At 52.0% G+C, this 22596-nt stretch overlaps 1 protein-coding gene across 1 annotated transcript; it reads left to right on the forward strand.

The window, feature by feature from the left end:
- The first annotated feature begins 388 nt into the window (after positions 1-388).
- On the forward strand, positions 389-20875 carry SDC4 (syndecan 4). Its single transcript, XM_055345586.1, has 5 exons — positions 389-492; positions 12513-12651; positions 13969-14015; positions 14906-15104; positions 18788-20875. The coding sequence occupies exons 1-5, from the start codon at positions 421-423 to the stop codon at positions 18937-18939; spliced, it is 609 nt and encodes a 202-aa protein (XP_055201561.1). The 5' UTR covers positions 389-420; the 3' UTR covers positions 18940-20875.
- Positions 20876-22596: the final 1721 nt, after the last annotated feature.

The raw sequence follows: 22596 nt of genomic DNA on the forward strand, positions 1-22596 counted from the left end.
CATTTGGAATGTGTTCCGTACCCTGGGGCGGGGGGGGGCTGGCGGAGTGTAGCGGGTTTGGGGAGCGCTGGCCTCCAGGGAAGACCCTGGGCGAGTCCGTGGCCTCAGTTTCCCCAGGTATAAAACGAGGTTAGACGCAGTGATCTCCGGGGGCCTGCCTGGGAGGACATCAAAAGAGTAAATGGGACAGGGACTCGGGGTGGATCTGGAGCGGGCGGGTGCGCGCGGGGCGGGTTCCTCGGGGTTTCCAGCGGCGTGGGCGGCCGGAGCGCCCCGAGGCCCAGCTTTCGCAGGGGAATTCCGGGCGGGGTGCGGCGGCGGGGCGGGGCGGGGCCGGGGCGGGGCCGGTCACCGCCTATAAGAGGGGCCGCACGCCCGCCGGGGCCACTCGCCTGCGCGCCCTCTGCGGACCGCGGTACCATGGCCTCCGCCCGCCTGCTCGCGCTGCTGCTGCTGCTGGTCGTGGGCACCCCCGCCGCCACCGCGGAATCGGTAGGTGCCGGGGCATCCCGGGGGGGGGGAGGGGGGAGGGGGGCGGCCCGGTGCCTCCTTTGTTCCTGGGGGCCTGAGATGGGGGGTGGCGCTCAGGGGGCCGCGCCGCCCCCAACTAGACGCCGGGGCTGGGGAAACTTTGCTGGAAACTTGGCTCCCGGGTGACGGGGAGGCTCCGGGCCGGGGCGGGTCCCCCGCGCGAACGTGCGCCCCAGCCTGTTGCTCTTCCCGCCTCCCCTGGCCTCGGCCCCGCCGCGCGCTCCAGGCTCGGACGTGACTAAGCCGGTGTCACCTCTTCTCCCCCCACACTCGCGCCCTTCCCTGGTGACCCCGGGGCAGGCTCTGAGTCGCGGACCCCCCTGCTCGCCGTCCGTGAGCGCCCGGAGCGGCTGCCCTAGAATCCGACCGGGCCTGGGGACGAGGGGGCTGGCGTGTGCTCGGAAGGGGGAGGGGGACGCTTGTGCGGGGCCTGTTTCACACACCGGGGAGTGAAGAGCTGAGCCCGGACCACAGGTCCGGCCCCAGCCCTACCCCTGGCCGGTGACAGGGCAAGGCCCTGCCCCGCTTCTGAGTGTCAGTTTCCCCATCTGCGCCACGGGCTGGGCGAGCGCAGCAGGAGATGACCAGTGCTTCTTTAGGGTCCCTCCAAAGTTGACACTCTGATCCTTCTAGGGCGGACGGGGAAGGATGGTCTGGGCCCAGCGTTTCACCAAGAGTTGAACCTCTGCTTTCTGCGAGAATTCTGTTTATTTCTGCTGAACTGCGCTCGCTCGGGAAATCGGAGTACCCACCTGGAGTGGAGTAAAGGGGGTTGGGGGAGGGAAGGCTACAGTGAGCACCGAGAAGCTCTTCTCACTCGCCCGCTGGTCTCTGTCCTAGTTTACAAAGCCCTAGGCCACCAGAAGCTCCATTCATCCCAGCGGCCAGCGGGGGAGGAGGGTGGCTTCCCCATCTGGGAAGTTGGGGGAGCAGGAATTGATGGAAGAGGCTATCTGTCCCCCCCAAGAACCCCAGCCCTGTGCCCCCTTCATGCCTTAAGGCCCCCCCCTCCCCACCTTTTAGACAGAGGAAGTCTGTGGAGTTTTATCATTGTGGATTCCTTTATGGGGCTCCTTTTTTTCTCTGGGCCTGCTTGGAGGAAAGTCCTTTCTGCCTGGCTGGCTTCTGTTGAGGAATGCATGAGACCCTGAGAATAACCTGCCAGCACAATTGAAGGCAAGCAGTGATGATAGCAAACATTATGGTGTGCCTTATGGTGTTCTGATAGCTTTCTAATGGCTGTTCTAACTAATGGCCTATCAACTAGCTTTAATTCTGACAGCCCGACTGTTTACCTTAAATTGGTCCTGAGGTTGAGGAGGTTAGCTAATTTATCCAAGGCCACACAGCTTAATATGGGGCTGAGGCATTCAAATTTAGCCAGCCAGGCTCCCAAGTTCCTGCTCTTATGATAAGCTGTGGTCTGATGCTTTCTGAAGGGCTGCCCTTGTGTCCCATCCTCAGGTAACTCAAGAGTTTAGAATCTGTTGAGATTTGGGGCTGGCCAGCCTCAAGAAATTCTGGGGTGGAAGGAAACGGGCCCAGGGTGAGGTGACGACTTCCCCAAACTATGGGCAACCTTACGGAAAAGTTAATGTCTGAGCCAGGACTCCAGCTCACACCCGCTGCTCCCTGGTGCAGGGAGCTCTTGGTGCTCTTAACTAGACCCTGAGAGATGTGTTGGAGTCAAGCAGCTGGGGAGACATCCAAAGGAATGCATGTTGGCTCCTGTGGGTAGCGTGGGGGGAAATAGAAAGCCCCAGGAGGTTGGGAGATCACTGCATGGGCAGTCACATGGCAGTCCCTGGTGAGGGGCTGCTGAGTCTGCAGGTGCTTCAGGGTGAGGAGCAGACAGCTGTGTCCTGGGGGCAGTCGGAAGGATATGGTTTGGGGGAGGGCAGCTGTGTCAGCCCTACACATGGTGACCCATCATCAGCTAGGGAGAAGTTGGCCCTTGAGCAGCTGCTTCCGGAGAGAGAGGTATCGGTCTCCCTCATCCTGACCTCAGCACTCCCCTTCCTGAGGAATGTCACAGACCTTCCACCTCGAATTGGGTTACAGGGCTTTCCCTTTTGCCTCCCCTGTCCTCTTACTGCCAGGATCGTGGCCGGAAAAATCAGGCCTAGTCATAGTTGGGTAGATTTTTACAGGTGGAGGAAACAGGCCCACTGGAGAAGGGATTAGCTAATGGTAGTTATGATTTGTCGGGTGCTTTCCACATGCCGGGTCCGGTGCCCGGTCTGCTGCGTCTTATCCTCACAGAAAGCCCAGCATGTGGGGATTATATCATACCCACTTTCCGGATGAAGGAGCTGAGGGTCCCCCTCCAGTAGTGCTAGTGAGGCCCTTCCCCAAGTTTTGGGTGTAAGCCAAAGGCCTGCCTTCCCCTTGGGTGGTATCCTATCCCCACCACGAGGGCTTGGTGCCACAAGTTTTGGGAAGGGAACCCTGTCTGAGCAACCAGTCTCTTCCCTGGCAGGGCTTGCTATCCCAAACCAGTTCTTCCTGTCTACCTGACTGCCTTCCTGCCACTCCTTCCCTAGCCAATTAAAGACAGCCTTGTTTTGGGAGCTGGACCCCCCCAGAAGTGTTGCCGCCCAGGGGCACAGCCTCCTGATGTGGCATCAGGCCCCGTGGGTTCTGGGGAGGTGTACTTTAGCTTAGAGAGGTTTCTGGTCTCCTTGAGAATTCTTTTCTTGATTGCACTGAGGTTGGATAGGGCAGGAGCATAGGGGGTCTGGCACCCTTGAGTGGCCAGTGAGAGCTCTTTGGAATTCTTAGAAGCCACAGAGAACCACCACGGAGGATATTTGGGGCCGTGGTTTAGAGGGTTCTGTGGGGTTGACATTACCCATCTGTAAAATGCGGTTTGAAACAAATGACCTTGAGTGCCCTTCTCGGCTCAAGTATTCTATGAATAAATACCTATTCTTTGGAAGGGATTGTAGAAACCCCGGACATCTAAGGCATTGCCTCCCTTGAAGAGACTTAGTTTGTGAGAGAATTAGTAAATATATCCCACCAAAATCTGAGTCGCATGCCCACTCCCCATCCCCCAACCCGACCACACATACCACTTCCACCCACTCACATCCCCTGGGGCAGGGGAGGGGGGAATTTCTGCTCTATTCATCTTCAGTGAAATACTTGTTCCTCAGTTAGTCCTCAGGAAATGTTTGTACGAATGAATAAACTCGTGCCTGTAGCTTCATTCTAAAAGGTGCGTTGAGATTATTATCACTAATATGAACGTCTTCCAGGGATACTGTGAAGTAGATTTTATTTTCTACGTGTTTATTTTTTAAAGATTTTATTTATTTATTTCTGAGAGACATAGAGGCAGAGGCAGAGGGAGAAGCAGGCTCCTCGCAGGGAGCCTGATGCCGACTTGATTATCGATCCCAGAATCCTGGGATCACACCCTGAGCCCAAGGCAGGTGCTCAACTGCTGAGCCACCCAGGCGTCCCTATTATCTACATTTTTACAGGAAACTGATGCTCAGAGGAAGATAGTGGCTTGCCAAGGTCAGGACTAGGTCTCTCTGATAATACAAGGTGTCTGGTTTGAGCACCCTGAGAGGACATTCCAGATGAGGAAATCGGCTGGTTTTGAAGGCAGAGTTCTGCTTTTGACCTGCAGGGTGACCTTGAGTAAATGTACCCTATCTCTGGGACTCAGTGTCCCCAACTCTATAATAAGCCCACCTTGAACTAAACCCCTCCATGGATCCTGCCTGCCCTGAAAACACACCAATGGGGGGGGGAGGGGAGCTTTCTTGGCCCCTTTGGTAAAGATTCTAAACAAGAGGACAAGTTGGGGGGTGGTGCAGGGAGGTGGAGACATTCAGCTCCTGCCATCCCCAGCTCCTGGAAACAGAGGGCTTTTCCAAGGACTTGGAGTGCTGGGCCCTCTTGAATGAGGAGCTGGGAGAGCCAGGCTGGGCTTCCCGCCCCAGTTCCCTCTAGGGAGGAATTTGGCTTCTAGTTGTTCTCAGCCTACTGGATTGGTGGGTGTGATTTCCAAATGACCATTGAAAATTGGGGGAAGGGGCTGGACAGGGCCTGTGAGTCACTGGAGGAGAGCGGTGGCTGGCCTGAGTCACCCATTTCCTTTCAACCTCTTGGCCCGAAGGATGATTCTGGTGGGGGTGTTGGAATGGGCTCTACAGAGTTTTACCATGTCCTCTGAGAGCCTATTAGAGATAGTATCTCAGCGTCCTGGACCTTGAGGGGGTGTACAGGGAATGCCAGCACTAGACGTCAGACCTTCTCAGTGCCTTGTCTGTGGGTGGGCTTTGACAGGGTGCAAATTCAGCCAGTCTTCAGAATTGGTCTTTGGGCCTGGGCAGAGCAGGTGTTGCTTTGTTTCCCTTAAAGCAGAACTGAAGGGTTCTGCTCAGAGCCCCCAGAGTCAAGCTGGTACAGTCCAGATATGATTGAACCCCAGGAGTCTCTGATTTTTCTGATGCCCTCTCCTTGCTTCCTGGAACTGGCTGGAGAGCAGTGGAACATTGGTTTGGGACTTAGGCAGACCTAACTTGCAGAGGTGTGAAGTCCACCTCTAACTAGCTACATGGCTGTGGGCATGTCACCCAGTCCCCCAGCCTCTGCTTCCCATGCACTGTGGGGAGGCTGGGAGGAGGTGACAAGCCTGCAATAAAGTTCCCAGTGTGTGCCTGGGAGGAAGGCTGCATTCTTAGTGATAGTGATGCCAGCTAGTTCTGTACCATTGAAGATCCTACTCCCAGTCCCCCTGGAACACTCTCTTCCCTCCCCCCAACAGCTGCAAGGTGGAAAGGGAGGAGTCCAGGGTGGGGCGGATGGAGTTCAAATCTACTGTTTGTTTGTTTTAGAAGTGGACTGTTTGCTAATTATAAGATGGGTTTATATTTAAACAAGAACCAGTTCTCGGCAGCCCCACCCCTCCTGCTGGGATCTGTAGGAACCCCTTGCTGGGCAGCTTGCGTCCTGGAGGGTGATGGGGGCTTGCTAAGGATATTGTACCACCTGGACACCACACAGAACAGGGTCGCCCTCCTGCGTTGGAGGACAGAGTTTCTAGTCCTACGGAGGCTGAGTGAATTGCAAGCAGCTCTCTGGCCTTGGAGAGGGGGTGTGATGGTGGACAGGAAGGTACACAGTGTCTGAAAAGCCAGTTTTCAGTGCAAAGCACCCACAGAGGGAGGGGAAGGCCTGTGTCAACAGTTGGGGCCTGATTTAACCCTAGAAGTACTGGAAGCCTGACTTCTTGGGCTGGTTAGTTATTAATGCACTGGTGACCTTCAGGCGGGTCCCTGCACCTGGCCAGGCCCTTTGGCCCTGTGTGCTGGAGGCAGGGTGACTAGAAGTGGGTAAGTTCCCAGCCAGACAAGCCTGAGTCACCACCCCAGCTCTGCTGCTCACCCAGGAACACGCAGTTAGTTAATAAGTCACTTTACCAGTGCATTCTCTGTAAAACACCTGTGTCATTCAAGGGTCATAGTCTGTGTTTGGCAAACTCGTAAAGTGCTGGTCCCATCTTAGTTTATTCTTAGCAGCTACACAAGGGTTCTTAACCTGGCCAGATATTGGCTTCAGGGGGGTGGTAGCTGTGTGCGTGCTGAAAACGTAAACCGATAGTTCCACTTCTTGGGGTTTAGAACTTTTTATCCTTTCTAGTGGGCTCCCGGAGTCCCCAAGAGATACTCTGTGATTTCAGCAGTTCTTCCCAGCTTTGGCCTTCTACAATCCCGCCTACTTATCCCTGCTCCTTGTCACCACCTCTGGGCTCCCAGTTACTCACCACCCTCACCCTCTGGCCAGTCCCTCCTACTCAGCACCCCCTTTAAGCTGCCTCTCCTCTCCCTGGCCTGTCCCTCCTCCCCCGTCAGGCCGGGCGGGCGGGAGCTCCGCTGCCCCAGTTTTCTCTGGCACAGTAGAGGAGGCTGTGGCTGGTCAGGTGACACCTGGGGTAATGGAAAGGGGAGGCAGGGAGAGGCTGGTATGTGTGGAAACAGTGACTTGGTGGAGCCTGCTGGTGGTGGCCAGGCCTGCAGGACTGGCTGTACCACTCGGACCTCAGGGCACGGGGGCAGGGATGACCCGTGGCCGGTCACAGGGAGCAGGGACACTCCTTCCCCGGGGGAAGACCAGCTGGGAGAGGTCTATGGGACAGACTGACCTGGGCTGGAGCCATGGCTTCCCTACGTGTGGGAGGGAGGCTGGGAAGGGGCAGGAACCCAGCACCCAGGGCTGATCTAATCAGCCAAGACAAGGCTATCGGCTCTGCTCTTGAGAACACGGCTCTGCTCTTGAGAACACGGGAGGCTTGTTTACGGCCTGCCCTTAGATCCAGCAGGGACTTGGGATCTGCTGCCTAGATTACAAGCCCGAGCTTCAATGCACCTCTGTCTCTGCGGCCCTCAGGGAGCCAGCCCCCTCCTGGCTGTCTCCAGCGGTAATCGGAGCAGTGCCCAGCTTGGTTACCAGGCCCAAGACAGAGGGAGGCTTGTCTCTTTGAGAACCGTCTTTTACAGGTGGGCAGGCAGGCCCAGGGAGGAAGTCTCCATCACCTGCTGGCAGGGGGATGTCCAGAGCGGCAGAAGCTCCCACCCCACCCCCATTCCTAGCTGGCACCCCAGGATCCTGGAGCCCTTGCTGTGGAATGGGTTTCCCTGGGGGGTTGGTGAAAAGTTAGCTGCTGGCAGTGCCAGGCCTGGCTTCTCTCCTGAGTGATTGTGTTCATAGTAACCCGACCCTGGAGTGGGCAGAGCTGACATTCGAACCCCCACCCCTACCCCCACCCCCAGACCTGGCTTAACCCTTCAGGTACCAGAGCACCAGATTTTGGATGGATGTGTGTTTCTCTTTGGATTTTTTTTTTTTTTTTTGTCCCCAAAACAAGTCAGGAAATACCCCGAGGATACAGGTCCTTGTGTAGAATGTCAGGTGTCTCTGGTCACTGCCATTTGCTCTTTTTGGAAAGATACAACTGAGTTTCCTCCGTCTCTGTCCTGTTCGAACAGGTGCTCCAAATTGGTGACCTTGGGCAGGTCTCTGGATCCTTTGCAATTTCAAGGGAGCTGATTGGTTGTTAAAGTCTCTGGTCTCAGAAGCAAAATAAATACCCTTTATAGGCATTAATTCAAGATTTGTGAAGCACATCCTTCCATCCACTGATCATCTTCTTTCTAGTAATGGAACTGCTTCTACAGCTTTCCCCAGGTCTCTCTGACCCTTTGAGCACTAATCCCTTTGGCCAGAAGGAAGGCAGGTGGGCATTAATAATAGCTGCTACTCATTGAGCACCTGCTGTGTACCAGGCCATATGCTGGGTCCCTTGCACACACTAATGCATTGCACTTAATCCTCATCATCCTGTAGGTTGCTCCTAGCTCTGGTTATCAAAAGAAAACTGAGGATTCAAGATGTGATGCATACCCTGACTCTTGTAGTTAGGAAGTGGCCAGGCTGTGCTTTGCTTGTGGGTAATCACTCTACTGGCAGATCCTTCATTTCTGCCTGGGTATAGAGTTCTGATGGTGACTTCCAGGTTTGCTCATTCTCGGGGATATCTGACCTTCAGAAAGGGTCATGGAGGAAGATAGTGACTACCAGAGGCCCCTTCTGGGGATTTCCTGTCAGGACCAGTCTGGTGGGTTTAGTAGTTTGAGCCCACTGTCCTTAACCCACACCTCCCTTCCCCCGCTGCCCCCATGCCCATGAATTTTGTTGTGAGGTTGTCCTTCTGGTCTCTCACCTCCTGAAAGAAAGGGCAAGTGTGTTCCTGACCCTACCCCTGCTGGGGAGGAGCCTGAGGGCAGGAGGGTTGGGGGTGAGTGGGAGTCTCTTTTCCTCCCACCAGCTCACACTTAACCAAGCCTGAACTTCTCCCTGGTGCCCCAGCCAAGTTTTTGTTCTTTTGTTTAAGCAATATCACTTTCGCCTTTGTTTGCTCCCTGGTGGAGCCTGGCCTGGCAGTGTGGGGTTGGGGTGGATAGTGGACGCGTGGGTGGCAGTGAGAAAGCTGGTTGTGGCTAAGGCATGGTCTTGAGAAAGGTCTAGGTTCACAACCCAGCTCCGCTGCTTTCTAGTTGTGTCACTTTGGGTAAATTACTGCACGCCAGTTTCCTGCAAAATGGTTGGAGCATGTTACAAGACGGTTGTGCCAGTAAAAATGAACTCATAGAGAGAAGAATCCAGCTCGGTATCTGGCATGTAGTGGATGGTTGGGCTAGTCACCCCAGCCCCTATGCCTTTACTTGGTGACTAAAGCTATAGGACTTGGGGATAGGGTGGGTGACCTTTTCTTAGATTCATGCCTATAGGGTAAGGACTGGATGTGGAATATGTCTGGAGTGACAGCTGAGGCCTGTGGGTTTGCAGAGACCTTTAGTTTTGCAGCCAAAATCCTTGAAGCGGGGAAGGAGGACAGCTCCAGCCTGAAGCCAGGAGACCTAGGTTCTAAGTCTAGTTCTGCTGCCAACTGCTTTGGGTGACCTTGGCAAAGTCCCTTGTCTTTTAATCTGTTTGCTGGGTTATAAAATGAGACCGTTGGGCTTAGTAGCCTCGGATACCTTCTGTTGGCAAATGTTAGATCCTGTAGAACAGACAGCACCTATCCCCTCTTCTGTAGATAATCTGGGGAGGCATCCAGCATCTCAACTACCAGGTACCAACCCCAGGTACCCACCAGCCCTGGGGCAAGCAGGATCTGTGGGATCTAGGCCCACTGATACATTCAACTGGTGATTTCTGTTATGGTCTGTGAGAAAGGGGACCTGAGGGCCCAGAGAAGGTGCCTGTGTGTGCACATGCACACATGAACACACAGTTCTGGGGCGGGGATGGGATGAGTGGAGAACAGATGGAGTAGGCTCAGCCAGGAGCGGGGTGGAGTCCTCTCTGGTCAGAGCTGGGTCTGGCTGCTGGGTGGCCTGGTTCTTCAAATCTACCCCAGACTGAATGGGCCTTGTCTGCAAAGCGGGTGAGGCAAGGGAGGGCTGTTGGCATGCCCCCCACTCTCAGACACACAAAGGGATGTTTGCCCATGATCCCATGGAGCTTGGGCCTCTTTTGATGACCTGATCTTAATGGGTTCCCACTTGGGAATTTACTTCTTGCCAAGAGTCGTGGGCAGAGAGGGGAAGAGAGGGTGCTTCTAAGTTGAAGAAGGATTTGCTTTCCTGTGTCCTCGCATGAGCACACCGCACAAAGCTTCTTCCAAGCCTCGTGACTTGCTGGAGGAGGGTACATTGGCTCCTCTAATGCTTGAGAACCCTGGAATAGGTGCTTGGCAGGGTCTACTTCTAGCCATGCCGCTGACCTCTGGTGCCCTGAGACAAGCTGTTTATCCTCTCCAGAATCCTGGTCTAGAAAGGAAAGGGGAGGGACCACCAGGCGACCCCTAAGAGGTCTGAAATGCAAGCAAATCTGGGTTTCAGCTTTGGTTTCCAGGCTGCCATACCTGCCTCCTCTCTTAGACTCCGTTTAGCTATTGTAACAGGGGAGCTGGTAACTCTCAGCCAATCAGCATGCTAATCCCGAGGTTGTTTTGAAACACCCCTTAGCATTTGCACATAGTAAAAGAAAGGAAGGACGGGTAAACAACATTCCAGGGCTCCTGAGGGTGAGGATTGGTGGGGAGGGTCTCTGCCTGAAGCCTGAAACTGTGCCTGAAGCCTGACACTGTGCCCCACTGTGGTGGGACCCCCCCAGCCCCCTGTCTTGAGGACTTGGAGCCATGACTCCCACAGCCAGTCTGGTCTCCCTGGCCAGGTCGACAAAGTGGCCATAGTACCATTTTTCTCTCCTGGGCTGGATTTGGCCTCCACTCCCCAAGGCTCCCTCCTAGCTGGGGTGATCGGGCACTCTACTTCTATGTGTGTCCGTGCAGGGGGTTCATGTATATGTGGTTAAAGGCTCAGGTGACCCATGCCTGGATTCTGGTCCAATGTGGCCACTTTCTGCCAGTATGACCTTGTGGCTGGGCAAGCCACTTAACCTTCCTGCAGCCCTGGTTCTACTTCTGCACAAGATCTATCAGGAGGACCTCTTTCCTGCTAAGGGCTCAGGAGGTCCTGCTCTTTCAGATTTGGGGTCTGGGGGTGGGAATCTGTGGCAGGGGGTGGGGGTAGGAGCGCAGGGACCTCGCCCTAGGGACAGTTTCGCAACCACCACTGAGAAGCCTTCCTCCCAGAGCTGCCAAACCAAAGCCACAGGCACGGGGCTGTGTGCGGGGGCTGGAATTCCAACACCAGCAGCTCAGCAGCTCCTGATTCCCGAGTCATGAAGTCATCCCCAACCAGGGCTTAACCCCTTCTGCCTCCCCACCCCCATGTGTGGCAAGTGTTCAGTAAAGATTCTCCCATCCGGTCGAAGAGGGCTACATGCCCACTGCCTTCCCCCTAGTCTGACCTTCCTCCCTTCCGAGAATCCAGCATATGCCCTCGCGGGGGTGGAAGAGGGCACAACAGTCAGGCTCTGCCCGCCTCTCCCCGGAAGCCAGTGGAGGAAGGAAGCCAGTGGAGGAAGTAACGGGAGGATCCTGGATGTCTCCTGCGACAGTTACCTTGTCCTATGAACAGATACTCCTTCTTGAGCTCCCCCACTGTGTCCCTGACAGTCTCAACCTGGTGAAAGACAGCCTGGGGCTCAGTCAGAAAAAGACACCTGGCCTCTCTACTCTGAGCTGCCTGACTAACTCAGTTATGGGACCCTAGGCAGGTCACTGGCGTGTTCAGGGCCCAGAGTATCTCAAATTCTGTGAAATGAGAGGACACGACCTCCCTGGCCTTTGTAGCTGGTCTTCTGGTGGTTCTAAGCAGAGCCCCTATCTCTTACAGTTAGGGGCTCTGAAAAGAACGGAGAATGTTTAGAGGAAGGGTGTGTACTGAACTTCATTGAAACCCTAACTCTTTTGGCAAATAGTAGGCACTTTCGCATTTGAGTTAATGTGGGGGGCGGGGGGATGAACTTTGCTCAGGGCTGCTGTTCTTTGGGAAGCCTTAACCCCCAACCTAAGAGGAAGAGTGAGAGGATGAATGTTTCCTACCCCTGTGAGTTGGGGGGGGCAGTTGGGGAAGGCGGTGGCGGGGGGGGAACAGAGTAGCTGATGTACTGTATAGGATCTTGGAAAAGTCTTTGCCTCCCTGGACCTTGATACTTTACCTTTGAAAGCTTATTGGTGGAAATGGGCTTAAGATTTTGCTGTGATATGATGGGCTGGGTCCCCATGGGGTAGGGATTGAGGACATTTGTGGGTGCTGGAGTGGATGGTCCATGAAGAACTGTGCCGCTCTGGTGCCTTGCCCTACCCAGGGCTGTTGCAGAACAGATTTGTGGGAGATGCTGGAAAGTTGAGTACAAGAGCGTGCTTATGTCCATGTGAGTCACCAGGTCTGTGCAGCTCCTGGCCTGAGGCTGCCCTGGGGTGTGGGTGAGACAGCCCTATCTGCCCCAGCCCAGTCTGAGTCAGCTGGGAAAGGTGTCCTGTTCTGGGCAAGACCAGCAGCCCTCTCCCTGCTGCTGGTCAATCAGCTATGACTTCATTTGCATCCGAGAACCCCCGGAGTGTCATACCCTCTAGCCCCTGTGGTTCTGCAGTCTGGCAGCTCTGTGCTGGATCCTCATTTTTCCACCTGCTACTCGTATCAGAAGGAAATCCCCACTTCCCTCTGTTGCCTTTGGTGTTAAGAACAGGGACTGACGCAGAGTAAATACTCTGTAAACGATACCAAGTAATATTTAATGTTCTGATTATTACTGACTTTATGATTTTTTATTAGCCTAGAATGGGAAAGAGATTTGCCTAAGGTCACACAGCAAATTAGGGACCAGGAGGGGTGCAGGACCTAGGTCTCCGGGTTCTGGCCTGAATACCTTCCAGCACCCCAGCTTATCTTACTGAATCCCCACTTCACTGCCTTTTGGGTCTCAGAGTCTGTTGTAGAGCACCAGGGTGCTGTTGAGGGGGCTGATGTGACTCCTTTTTTTCATCCTAGATCCGAGAGACCGAAGTCATCGACCCCCAAGACCTCCTAGAAGGCCGATACTTTTCTGGAGCCCTCCCAGATGACGAGGATGTAGGGGGCCCCGGGCAGGAACCCGATGATTTTGAGCTTTCTGGCTCTGGAGATCTGGGTATGGAGGATGTGGTGGGTAGGCCTGGGATTATGGGGCTGGAGGGTAGTGAGCTTGCCTTGAGATTTGGGTTTTTGTGGGGACTTTCCTACAGTGCTCCTCCGGTCTCAATAAAGAGGAAACAAAAGTAACTATCAATCCTTTTCCAGCTCTGACTACCCTCCTTGGGCGAGTTATTTGTTGCTTTGAGTTCACTTGTCGCTCTAGGTTTACTGAGCACCACCAGCCTGGACCTGTCTGCCCATGGCTGGGGGCCTGAGGAGGGGGTGCTGGAAAGAACTGTTAGTGTTTTCTTCCTATGCAAAGGAAAGGGACCAGCTCAAAAGTCTGCGAGCATGTGTGGGCAGAGGTGTGGGGGAAGGTGCCCAGGCTTCCGGGGGCTGGACCAGGAGCCAGGGCTGTTCATGGTCATCTGTGACTCCCTGGCTGCTGGGCCAGACACAGCTGCTGAGAGGCGTCCCTCCTCTGTGTAGAATGGTGTTGTGATTGGAAGTTTGAGCTTTGGAGTCACATAGGCTTGAGTTCCTACTGCTTCTCTGTGACCTCTAAGCCTGGGTTTCTAAATCGCAAAATAGAAAAATCAGCCTTTTGGGGATTGGGCTGAGTTAAAGCTCTCTTGGCACATACCAAGCACTCAGGACTTATTTTTTTATTTTATTTTATTTTATTTTATTTTATTTTATTTTATTTTATTTTATTTTATTTTATTTTATTATTTATTCATGAGAAACACAGAGAGGCGGAGACACAGGCAGAGGGAGAAGCAGGCTCCCTGCGGGCAGCCTGATGTGGGACTTGATCCCAGGACTCTGGGATCACGACCTGAGCCAAAGGCAGACGCTCAACCACAGAGCCACCCAGGCGTCCTCAGGACATATTTTAATGTTGCAATTCCTACTATTTAGTATTACAATCTAGAGTCTTCTTGAAGGAATCCCCTGGGGATCTTGTGAAAATGCAGACACTGATTCAGTGAGCCCTGAGATTCTGCATTTCTCACCGGCTCCCAGGTGCTGCTGTTGGCCCCTGGATCCCTAATTACAGAGCAGGGGTTTGGAGCTGACAAAGCATCAGCTCAGCTACCTACCTGCTCAGCATTCTTGTGAAAGAGCCAGGGAGGCCAGTCTTTGGGGCTCCATTTGACAGATGAGGTGACTCAAGCTGGGGTGGGAATGGTCACTTGCTATACAGTGAGCGTTTGAGGGCTGGTGTAAGTTAGGATCCCCCCAACCCCCTCAAACCATGGCTGAAGAAAGGGGAGGTCCTTTATCTAAAGATACGTGACTTCACACTCACACAGCCTTTCTGACCTTCCAGATGACTCAGAGCACCGCCAGACCTTCCCCGAAGTAATCCAGCCTCTGGTGAGTAGTTATGTGCTTTTGCCTCTCCTGACTTGTTCCTCTTTGACAGCTGTTGAGAGGGACCCATAAGTGAGGGTCTGACCTCTCACTCTGTAGGAAAGCTTTTATTTGTGGCCCTGGCTCCTTAGAGGTGCCTCCTTAGAGGCAGGCACAGCTGTGGGTCATGGCTAGGCCATCCTTCCTGCAGGGATAATCACTGTCAACACTTAGAGGTGTTTCCAGCCCCTTTACTGTGCGTTTCTAGGTATTTCCCAACATTAGTATCAAATTGTATATGCAGTTTTCTGTGCTGCATTTTTCACTTGAAAGTGGTCATGAGTTTATTATACGAATTTATTTCCTCACATAATTAAATGTGCTTCCTACTCATTTTTATAGGCACATAATCATAGTTCACAACTTTTCCCTTACTGATGGAAAAGTTAGTTGTATATGATTTTTTGATATTCTAAAATTATAACACTACAGCAAGCATCTTTCACTCAAATGTCTGATTGGCTCCTTGGGATAGAATCCCTTAAAAAAGTTCCTGCCTTAAAAGTTCCTGCCTTAAAGGACCAGCGATTTCTACAGTTTTGCCAGACTGCCCCCGCCCCCCACCTACCCCCTCAGCAGGGGTGGTTATTCTCAAATACCCACTACCAGCAGTGAGTAGAAACACCTGCTTCCCTGCCCCCTCGGTCACATTATTCATTCCCCATTTGGGAGTCTATTAGAAAGGCTGAGGGTAAGCATTTGATGGCATAATTGATGAGAAGTTGGTGCTGCTTTGTGCTCCAGGACCACATGGTTCAGCCAGCAAGATGGCAAAAGCAGACAAAAAAATGTTTCCATCCCCTGCCCTGGGTTTGTCCCCAAACCATGCTGAGTGTTCCTTCCATCCCATCCAGGTGCCTCTAGATAATCATATCCCTGAGAAGGCAGGGCCTGGGAGCTGGGTCCCCACCGAACCCAAGGAATTGGAGGAGAACGAGGTCATCCCCAAAAGGATCTCCCCCTTTGAAGGGGATGAGGATGTATCTAACAAGGTGTCCATGTCCAGCACTGCGCAGGGCGGCAACATCTTTGAGAGGACAGAGGTTCTGGCAGGTAAGGTCCTCACCAGATACTTCAAAGGGGGAGAGGACTCAGAGGAAGGTAGTGCTGCAGACACAGGATGCCTCGGGCCCACTGGGCTCCTTGGTACCCTTCCTGCCCTCTGCAGTGGCCCCCAAGGACTATACCTCCCTAGGGGCTGGCTCTGACTGGGGGAGGGAGAGGAAGAATTGCATATCAAGGCTTGTGAAGAACAGCCTGTGAGTCTGTCACTTGCCTTAAGTCCCTCTGTGTTGTTTTTGAAACATTTGCATAGGCCTGGGGTTGGTATCTAGGGAGTTAATTATTAAACATCAATTTCCCCTGAAAGTCCAGAGAGTCCTCTGGATTGGGCTAGGGCTCCCCTTCCCTCTACTCTATTACTTGATAGCCTTGTGACCTTCCTTGGCTGAGCAGCTTTTTCCAACCTCCGTTGAGGAGGTGAGTCTCAGTTTCCTCCTCTGTAAATGGGTACAATGCTACCCCTTGGGTTGGTGTCATAACTCCATGAAAATTAGAATCTGAAGTAAATTGGCAAGCTGTAAAGCGCTCTTCTGATTTGTTGGTATAATCTGTCATTGAGTCTTCATTGACTTTTCATTTAAGGTGGCATACCAGAAACCTTCATATGGCAAATGAAGGCACTGTGAGGCCTAGAGAGGGGTTTGGTGCTTAGCCTGATGCAAGAACCATAGGTTCTTGACTGGGGGCAGCAGGTGGGAGAGGGGGTGCTATCATGGTAGAAGCCCTGTGCTGGGGTGGGGCTTCAGGTGTGGCCTTCAGTGGATGTGGTGACTGACACTCCCTCTCTCCTTCCCTGACAGCTTCAGGGTCTCCAAAGCTGGGGATGGGTTGTCAGAGGGAACTCTCTTTTCTGGCCAAGGTTTATAGGCCAAGGGTCTATCTGCATGAACCAGCCTGGTGAGGGGGTACTTGGTGTTCTTTCTACTTTTCCTTGGCTGCTTTATGTGCAATGTAGGAAGGGTAGGGGATGCTGTTGGAACTCAGGAGGCCCTTAGAGACCTTTTAGTCACCTAAGCTTCAAAATATTTAGTAAAACATCCCCCATATTTTTTCAACCACTTTTAGCTGGGATATGTGGGATTAGCACAAGGCTTTGCTTTCACCAACTAAGGGTTGTGCTGTTTTTTATTTAATTTAATTTATTTTATTTTTTTAAATTTTTTTTTAAATTTTTTTATTTATTTATGATAGTCACAGAGAGAGAGAGAGAGAGGCAGAGACATAGGCAGAGGGAGAAGCAGGCTCCATGCACCGGGAGCCCAACGTGGGACTCGATCCCGGGTCTCCAGGATCGCACCCTGGACCAAAGGCAGGCGCCAAACCGCTGTGCCACCCAGGGATCCCCCTATTTTATTTTTTAAAAGATTTTATTTATTCATGAGAGACACAGAGAGAGGCAGAGATATAGGCAGAGGGAGAAGCAGGCTCCCTGTGGGGAGCCTGATATGGGACTCAATCCCAGGACCCCAGGATCACGACCTGAGCCAAAGGCAGACACTCAACCACTGAGCCACCCAGGTGCCCAGGTTCTGCTGCTTTTATTTATTTATTTATTTTTAAGTTTTTATTTATTTATTCATGAGAGATACAGGGAGAGAGAGAGAGGCAGAGACACAGGCAGAGGGAGAAGCAGGTTCCATGCAGGGAGCCCGACATGGGACTCGATCTCGGGTCCCCAGGATCATGCCCTGGGCTGAAGGCGGCACTAAACCACTGAGCCACCTGGGCTGCCCGGTTCTGCTGCTTTTAAAGAAAAATTTAAAAACCACTGATCTAGTCCAAGCAAGTGTGTCTTGTAAATAGGGAAACCACAGCTTGGGTCACGTAGCAAGAGATAGAACCAAAGCCAGGCCATCTCTTAAATCTTCAGGTTGAGAATCATACATGCATAAGATCTTGATGTGGGAAGTTAATGTTGTTGCATTAGTTGAGGTGGGACTCTGTTCCAGCAGCATCTAAATGGCACCTGGAAGTTTCTCAAGTGCTTGCTAGGTGCCATCTCATCCATGTGCCCCCTCACTGAGTCTCCACAACCCTATCAGACACATATGGTTATCTGTACTCTTACAGATAAGGAAACTGAGGCTCAGAGAAGCCAAATCACTTATGCAAAGTCACCAAACTAGGCGGTGGTAGCCCTGGCATTTGAACCTTTAGCACAGTCCCTTTTGAACCTGTCCTTTAACCTTAACATAGTGGAGAGTCCCAGCACAGACCAAGGCCCTGAGAGAGGAGCTGGAGGGGTATCAGGGAAAGGTGATAAAAACAGTAGCAGAGTTGATACCTCATTCCGTGTGCATTTTCTGTATTTCCTGGGGTCACTTTGTGGCTGCTTTTTCTTAGAGTTTTAGCCAAGAAAGAACCTCACTGGGCTCCTCTGTGCCATTCTGCCCCCATTCTGTGCATAGATGTGGAGTGTGGGCAGGGATGGAAAATTAATCTTCTTAGCCCTAGTAAGACCGAATTAGGGGACTCAGTCTGCCACAGCAAGGATTCTGTGAGATATCCCTGCCCCCTCAACAAACAGGAGTGAGCCCTTCAGGCGGGCCCGGCATAATGCAGAACAGCTGCTCACCTGAGGTTAGCAGTGCACCTCTGCCTGACGCTAGCAGGTAACCTTGGGCAGTGCTTCTTTCTGAGCTGAACTGTGCGTGTCATTTATTAAGCACATAACTGTTGTGCCAGGCCCAGTTCAGGGTGCCAGGGACACAGATATAAACCACAAAGGTTTACAGTTAGCGAGTACTGAGCATATGCTATGCATTGTTCTAAGCACTTTCCGTGGGTTTATTTAATCCTTAGGACAGATGAGTGAGAAAGTTACTATTGCTTTCATTTTGCAATGAGAGAGATGAAGGAACTTGCCTCATCACACAGCCAATGATGAGTAATGGGAGTGGGTCCTAGGCCTTAGCCACCGAGCTGCGAACGTAGGAGTGTAAACCACAGTATGTAATTGCCTCTGACATAGTAGCATGGCAGTGTTAGCACGTCCAAGCTGTGTTCGGTAGTGTACACCTACGTGCATAGAGAACTTGTATACATGTCTGTAGAGTGTAGGCCCAGGGGCACCTGGACGGCTCAGTCGGTTAAGTGTCTGCCTTCAGCTCGGGTCATGATCTCAGGGTCTCAGGATCGAGCCCCACATCGGGCTCCCTGCTCAGTGGAGAGTCTGCTTCTCCCTCTGCCCCTCCCCTGCCCCCTGCCCCCGCTCTTGTTCTTTTTCTCACTCACTCTCTCTCTCTGTCTCTCAAATAAATAAATATGATCTTTAAAAAAGCAGATAGAAGCGTAGGCCCGTGTAGGTGTGTGTGCACACAGAGCCCTCTAGACAGCGCGCTGTGCCAAGGCTGTGCTGTGAGTATGTCTAGGTGGATTTTTGCAGCCTGCAGGTTTGCTAGTCCCTGGCTGAGTGAGTTAGTGTTAAGCTGTTGCTGGGGCGGGCGCCTGGCTGTGGGCTCCAGCAGGGGTGGGTTGGAATGGTGGCTTTGCCACTGTAGCTCTGTGGTCTTCGGTGACTTACGGTGAACCCAGTCTGGTTAATGAGGTCATGTGTAGCACAGGCGACAGCAAGGGGAGGGAGATCTAGTTGTAAGAGAGCTGACTGGGGAGTGGGGGAAGCGGTAGCGTACCCAAGGCCCTAACCCACAGCTCTCCCTGTTCTTCCCCTGCAGCTCTGATCGTGGGTGGCGGCGTGGGCATCCTCTTTGCCATTTTCCTGGTCCTGCTGCTGGTATACCGCATGAAGAAGAAGGATGAAGGCACCTATGACCTGGGCAAGAAACCCATCTACAAAAAAGCCCCCACCAACGAGTTCTATGCCTGAAGCACCCGCCTGGGTACTGGCTTAGGCCTCCTCGGGGAGGGAAGCCGAAGGATTTTGCAGGGTGGACGTTAGGGTCGGGGGAGGGCCACCTAATACTGACCTGTCGGCATCTCCAGCTCTAATTATGTTTCCAGTGTCAGATGAGACCTCATCTTCTGTTCCTGCCTGCCTCTTCTTGATTCTCTGGGCCTCGATTGTCCCGGCAGAAAAATGGGGTTAACACTTGGCTTTGCTGAAGGCAGGTGTGGGATTGGATCATTTCTTAATCTCACACTTCACGTGTGCCCAGCTTACAGCCTCTCCTGAACCTGCCTCCCCAGGGCCCCTCTGAAGCTGGTACAGGAGTCCTGCTGGAGCTCTGCCCCCCAGCGGCCTTTTCCCTCCCTTCTGTGAAAAGGAGCTGGGAGAAGGAACTAGAACCTTTCTGTACCTTGAGATGATGTGTCTGTCAGAGGGCACTTGTGGCCACACTACAGGAGTCTGTGGTATACCTTGAGCCATTCTCGGCTCTTCCAAGTGACTTTGGGAAATCAACCTTTTTTATTGGGAGGAGGGGGGTGGGCAGAAGAAGTGAAAGTTCATACTGAAATGGACTTGCAGAGTATTTGTAAATCTGCTTTCAGCGGGGTATTTTTTCTTAATGGTTCATTCCTTGGTGCAGAGCCTCTGCCTGGGCAAGAGTGTGCCGATGCCGAGATGTTCTCCTCTCTCTTGCACTTTCCACAGTACCTGCTAAGTTTGTATTTAATGGTTTTTTATTTTTGTTTCTCAAAAATGAGAGAAGAGACGGGATATGATTTTTATTAATTTTTTTTTTTTTTTTTTTTTTTTTACTATTTATAGCTTCAGACAGGGCCCTCTTCCCTCTTTTTCTTTAAATACCCTCCCCATTTTTTTTTTTTTTTTATACTTAACACACCCCTGCTCATGACCTTGGCCCTTTCTGAAGCTGCTTCCTCTGAGAAGTAGCTTTTGCTGAACCAGGCTTCTAGCAGATCCCAAAATATAATGTAGGGGATGGTGGGATATTTGTGTCTCTTTTCTTGTAATATATTGTTATTCTTTCTTGGTTCTAGAAAAATAGATAAATATATTTTTTCAGGAAATAGTGCGATATGTCCCATTTGAAGTTGGCTGGATGGTTGAGTGAGTGGATTTTTGTGTTGCTGAGTGGGTTTTTGCCTCCTCCCCCCTTCCCCGTTCCTGGTGCCTTCTCCTGATTGGGCTGGAATAATTGAGGGTAGATAGTTAGTTCTACCTTCATTCTAGCTTCTGCTTTGATCCCAGCTGGTGTTCCTTTGTTTGTTTTCTCCAAATTTACGAGAAAATTGGACAGCTGTTCTATCCATTATGGTGACCACTAGACACATATGGTTATTCAAATCAATTAAAATCACATAAAGTTATAAATTCATTCCTCATTTACACTAACCAAGTGCTCATTTGCCATAAATGGCTCGTGACTGCTATACGGAACACGCAGATGGAGACCATGTCCACCTGTTGAGCCTCAATGCTAGAGAACTAAACTGGCTTAACAGGTCCCAGCCCCAGCCTTGCTGGGGTGACCTTTGTCTCCCAGGGTGAAGGGGGGATGAGGGAGGGCTGATGGGGGCTCTGGCTCTGGAGCTTGTTATCTGTGACCCTCCCTGTCCACAAAGTAGAGGCCTGGGGGCTTAGCCTGGGCAGTCTGCATCTTCTCCTGACCCCACTGGCTGGGGTACAGGGGAGTCACCCTTGCCCTCTGCACCCTTCACCACTACAACCCAGGGTCCCAGCTGGCTGGGTCCTCTGCACCGCCCCATCTCCCCCACCCATGTCCTTTCCCTCTGGTTATGTTGGGAGTGAGCACCTCTTCTTGTAGCCACTTCACACTGTTGTCTGTTACTTAATTTTTTTTTTTTAATAAGAAGATAATAAAACCTGGTACTTTCTAGATGGCCTGTCTCTGTCATTTTTCTTCCTTGTCATTTTAAAGTGTGTGAGAAGTCATCCTTTCTGGGCTCTATAACCATTGAGATCGGTGGAGCCTGAGAGGACTGCTTAACCAAATGCCCTTAGGGTTGCCAGACACAGGAGGCAGAGCTGTGAGAAGCCAAGAAAGGATCTAGGAAGAGAGTCAGAACATGTACACGGACGCCTGTAGGCATGTTGCACTTGCCTTGGTATTTAATTTAGATGGCACTTTGTTTAAAAAAAAAAAAAAACACAAAAACCTTGGGTTAGGAGCTAACTATAGAAATGATGTTTGGGGCACATGGGTGGCTCAGTGGTTAAGCATCTGCCTTTGGCTCAGGTCGTGATCCTGCATCAGGCTCCCCACAAGGAGCTTGCTTCTTCTTCTGCCTATGTCTCTGCCTCTCTCTGTGTCTCTCATGAATAAATAAAATATTTTTAAAAAGGAGGATGCTCCCCATATAAATCCAGATTCCCCACTTTTTTCGGGAAGAATTCAAGATATGGCTACTCTCTGGCTGCATGGCTACAGTTGGAAGTTGCTGATAGGCAAGATCCTGTCTAGACATAGCGTCTCTGTCCACCTGCTGTCCCTTATGTCACCTGCTTGGCTGCTGCAGGCATTGCCATAGTTGGGTCTGGGCAAACCCCCCTGATGCCTCTCTTGATACTGGTAAGAGCTTTTTTACCAAGGGGGAAGCCTGCACTTAGCTTGTCTGCAGAGTTAAACCTTAATTCCTAGGCCTTGGGCTTTGGTGGTCTAACCTCAGTGTCATGCTGCCCAGTGCCCGGCCGGGGTCCATGGAAGGATACTGAGGAACTGGTAGTAGTAGAAGCAAACCCTCCTGTCACCTGCTTGTGCCAGGACCCATTCTCTGCTTCACAACAGAACTCACTTTATCAGCACAATAATTGCACCGAGTAGGTGCTGTTAGGATCCCCATTAGATAGGTGGGGACACTGCAGCTAAGAGGTGACATAACTTGTCCGAAGTGACACAGTTTACCAATGGTAGAGGTGGGGTTGGAACCCAGGCATTTGAGCTCAGGAATCTACCCAGCACCATACTGCCCATCAGAGGGTTGATGTGGCCCTAGGCCCCCTCACCAAGGCTGCTTGGGACCTGTGTACCCCACTCTGAAGCAGTGAGTCTGGTCCCAAGTCCCGCCCAAGCCCCACGCCACACCTTGGTTTCCTGAGCCCTGTGAGACTTGAGGGCATCTCTGTTCCTCACAACCTGGTTCTTGCAGACAGACCTCACCTCCGTTAGACTTCTGCTGTCCAGCACAGCAGCTATTTGTCATGTGGCTATTTCAATTTAATGTTTTAAAAATGAGCTAGCCACATCTCAAGTGATCAGTAGCCACATACAGCCGCCAGCTGCTCTGGAACAGTGCAGACAGATGGAGAACATTTCCATTGTCTCAGAAATTTCTATTAGGTCCATGGCGGGTGATGGGAAACTGGGGCTCACGACCTTGGGACTTGGATTTCAGCTTTTCCCAGTGGTTATCTCATTACCAACGGCCTACAGGGAGGTAGGTCAGAGCCCAGTAGGCAATAAGTGCTCAATAAAAGGCACTTCATCGTCATCATCAGTGCCATCTTTTGGGATAGGTATTAGCTCTAGAAGGCCCCTTTATTACCCATCGCTGTGCAAAGTTACCCCCCAATTTAGGGTCTTATGACCACTATCTCAGA

The sequence above is a fragment of the Nyctereutes procyonoides genome, unplaced genomic scaffold (assembly GCF_905146905.1).
Source record: "Nyctereutes procyonoides isolate TBG_1078 unplaced genomic scaffold, NYPRO_anot_genome, whole genome shotgun sequence".
Taxonomy (NCBI): domain Eukaryota; kingdom Metazoa; phylum Chordata; class Mammalia; order Carnivora; family Canidae; genus Nyctereutes; species Nyctereutes procyonoides.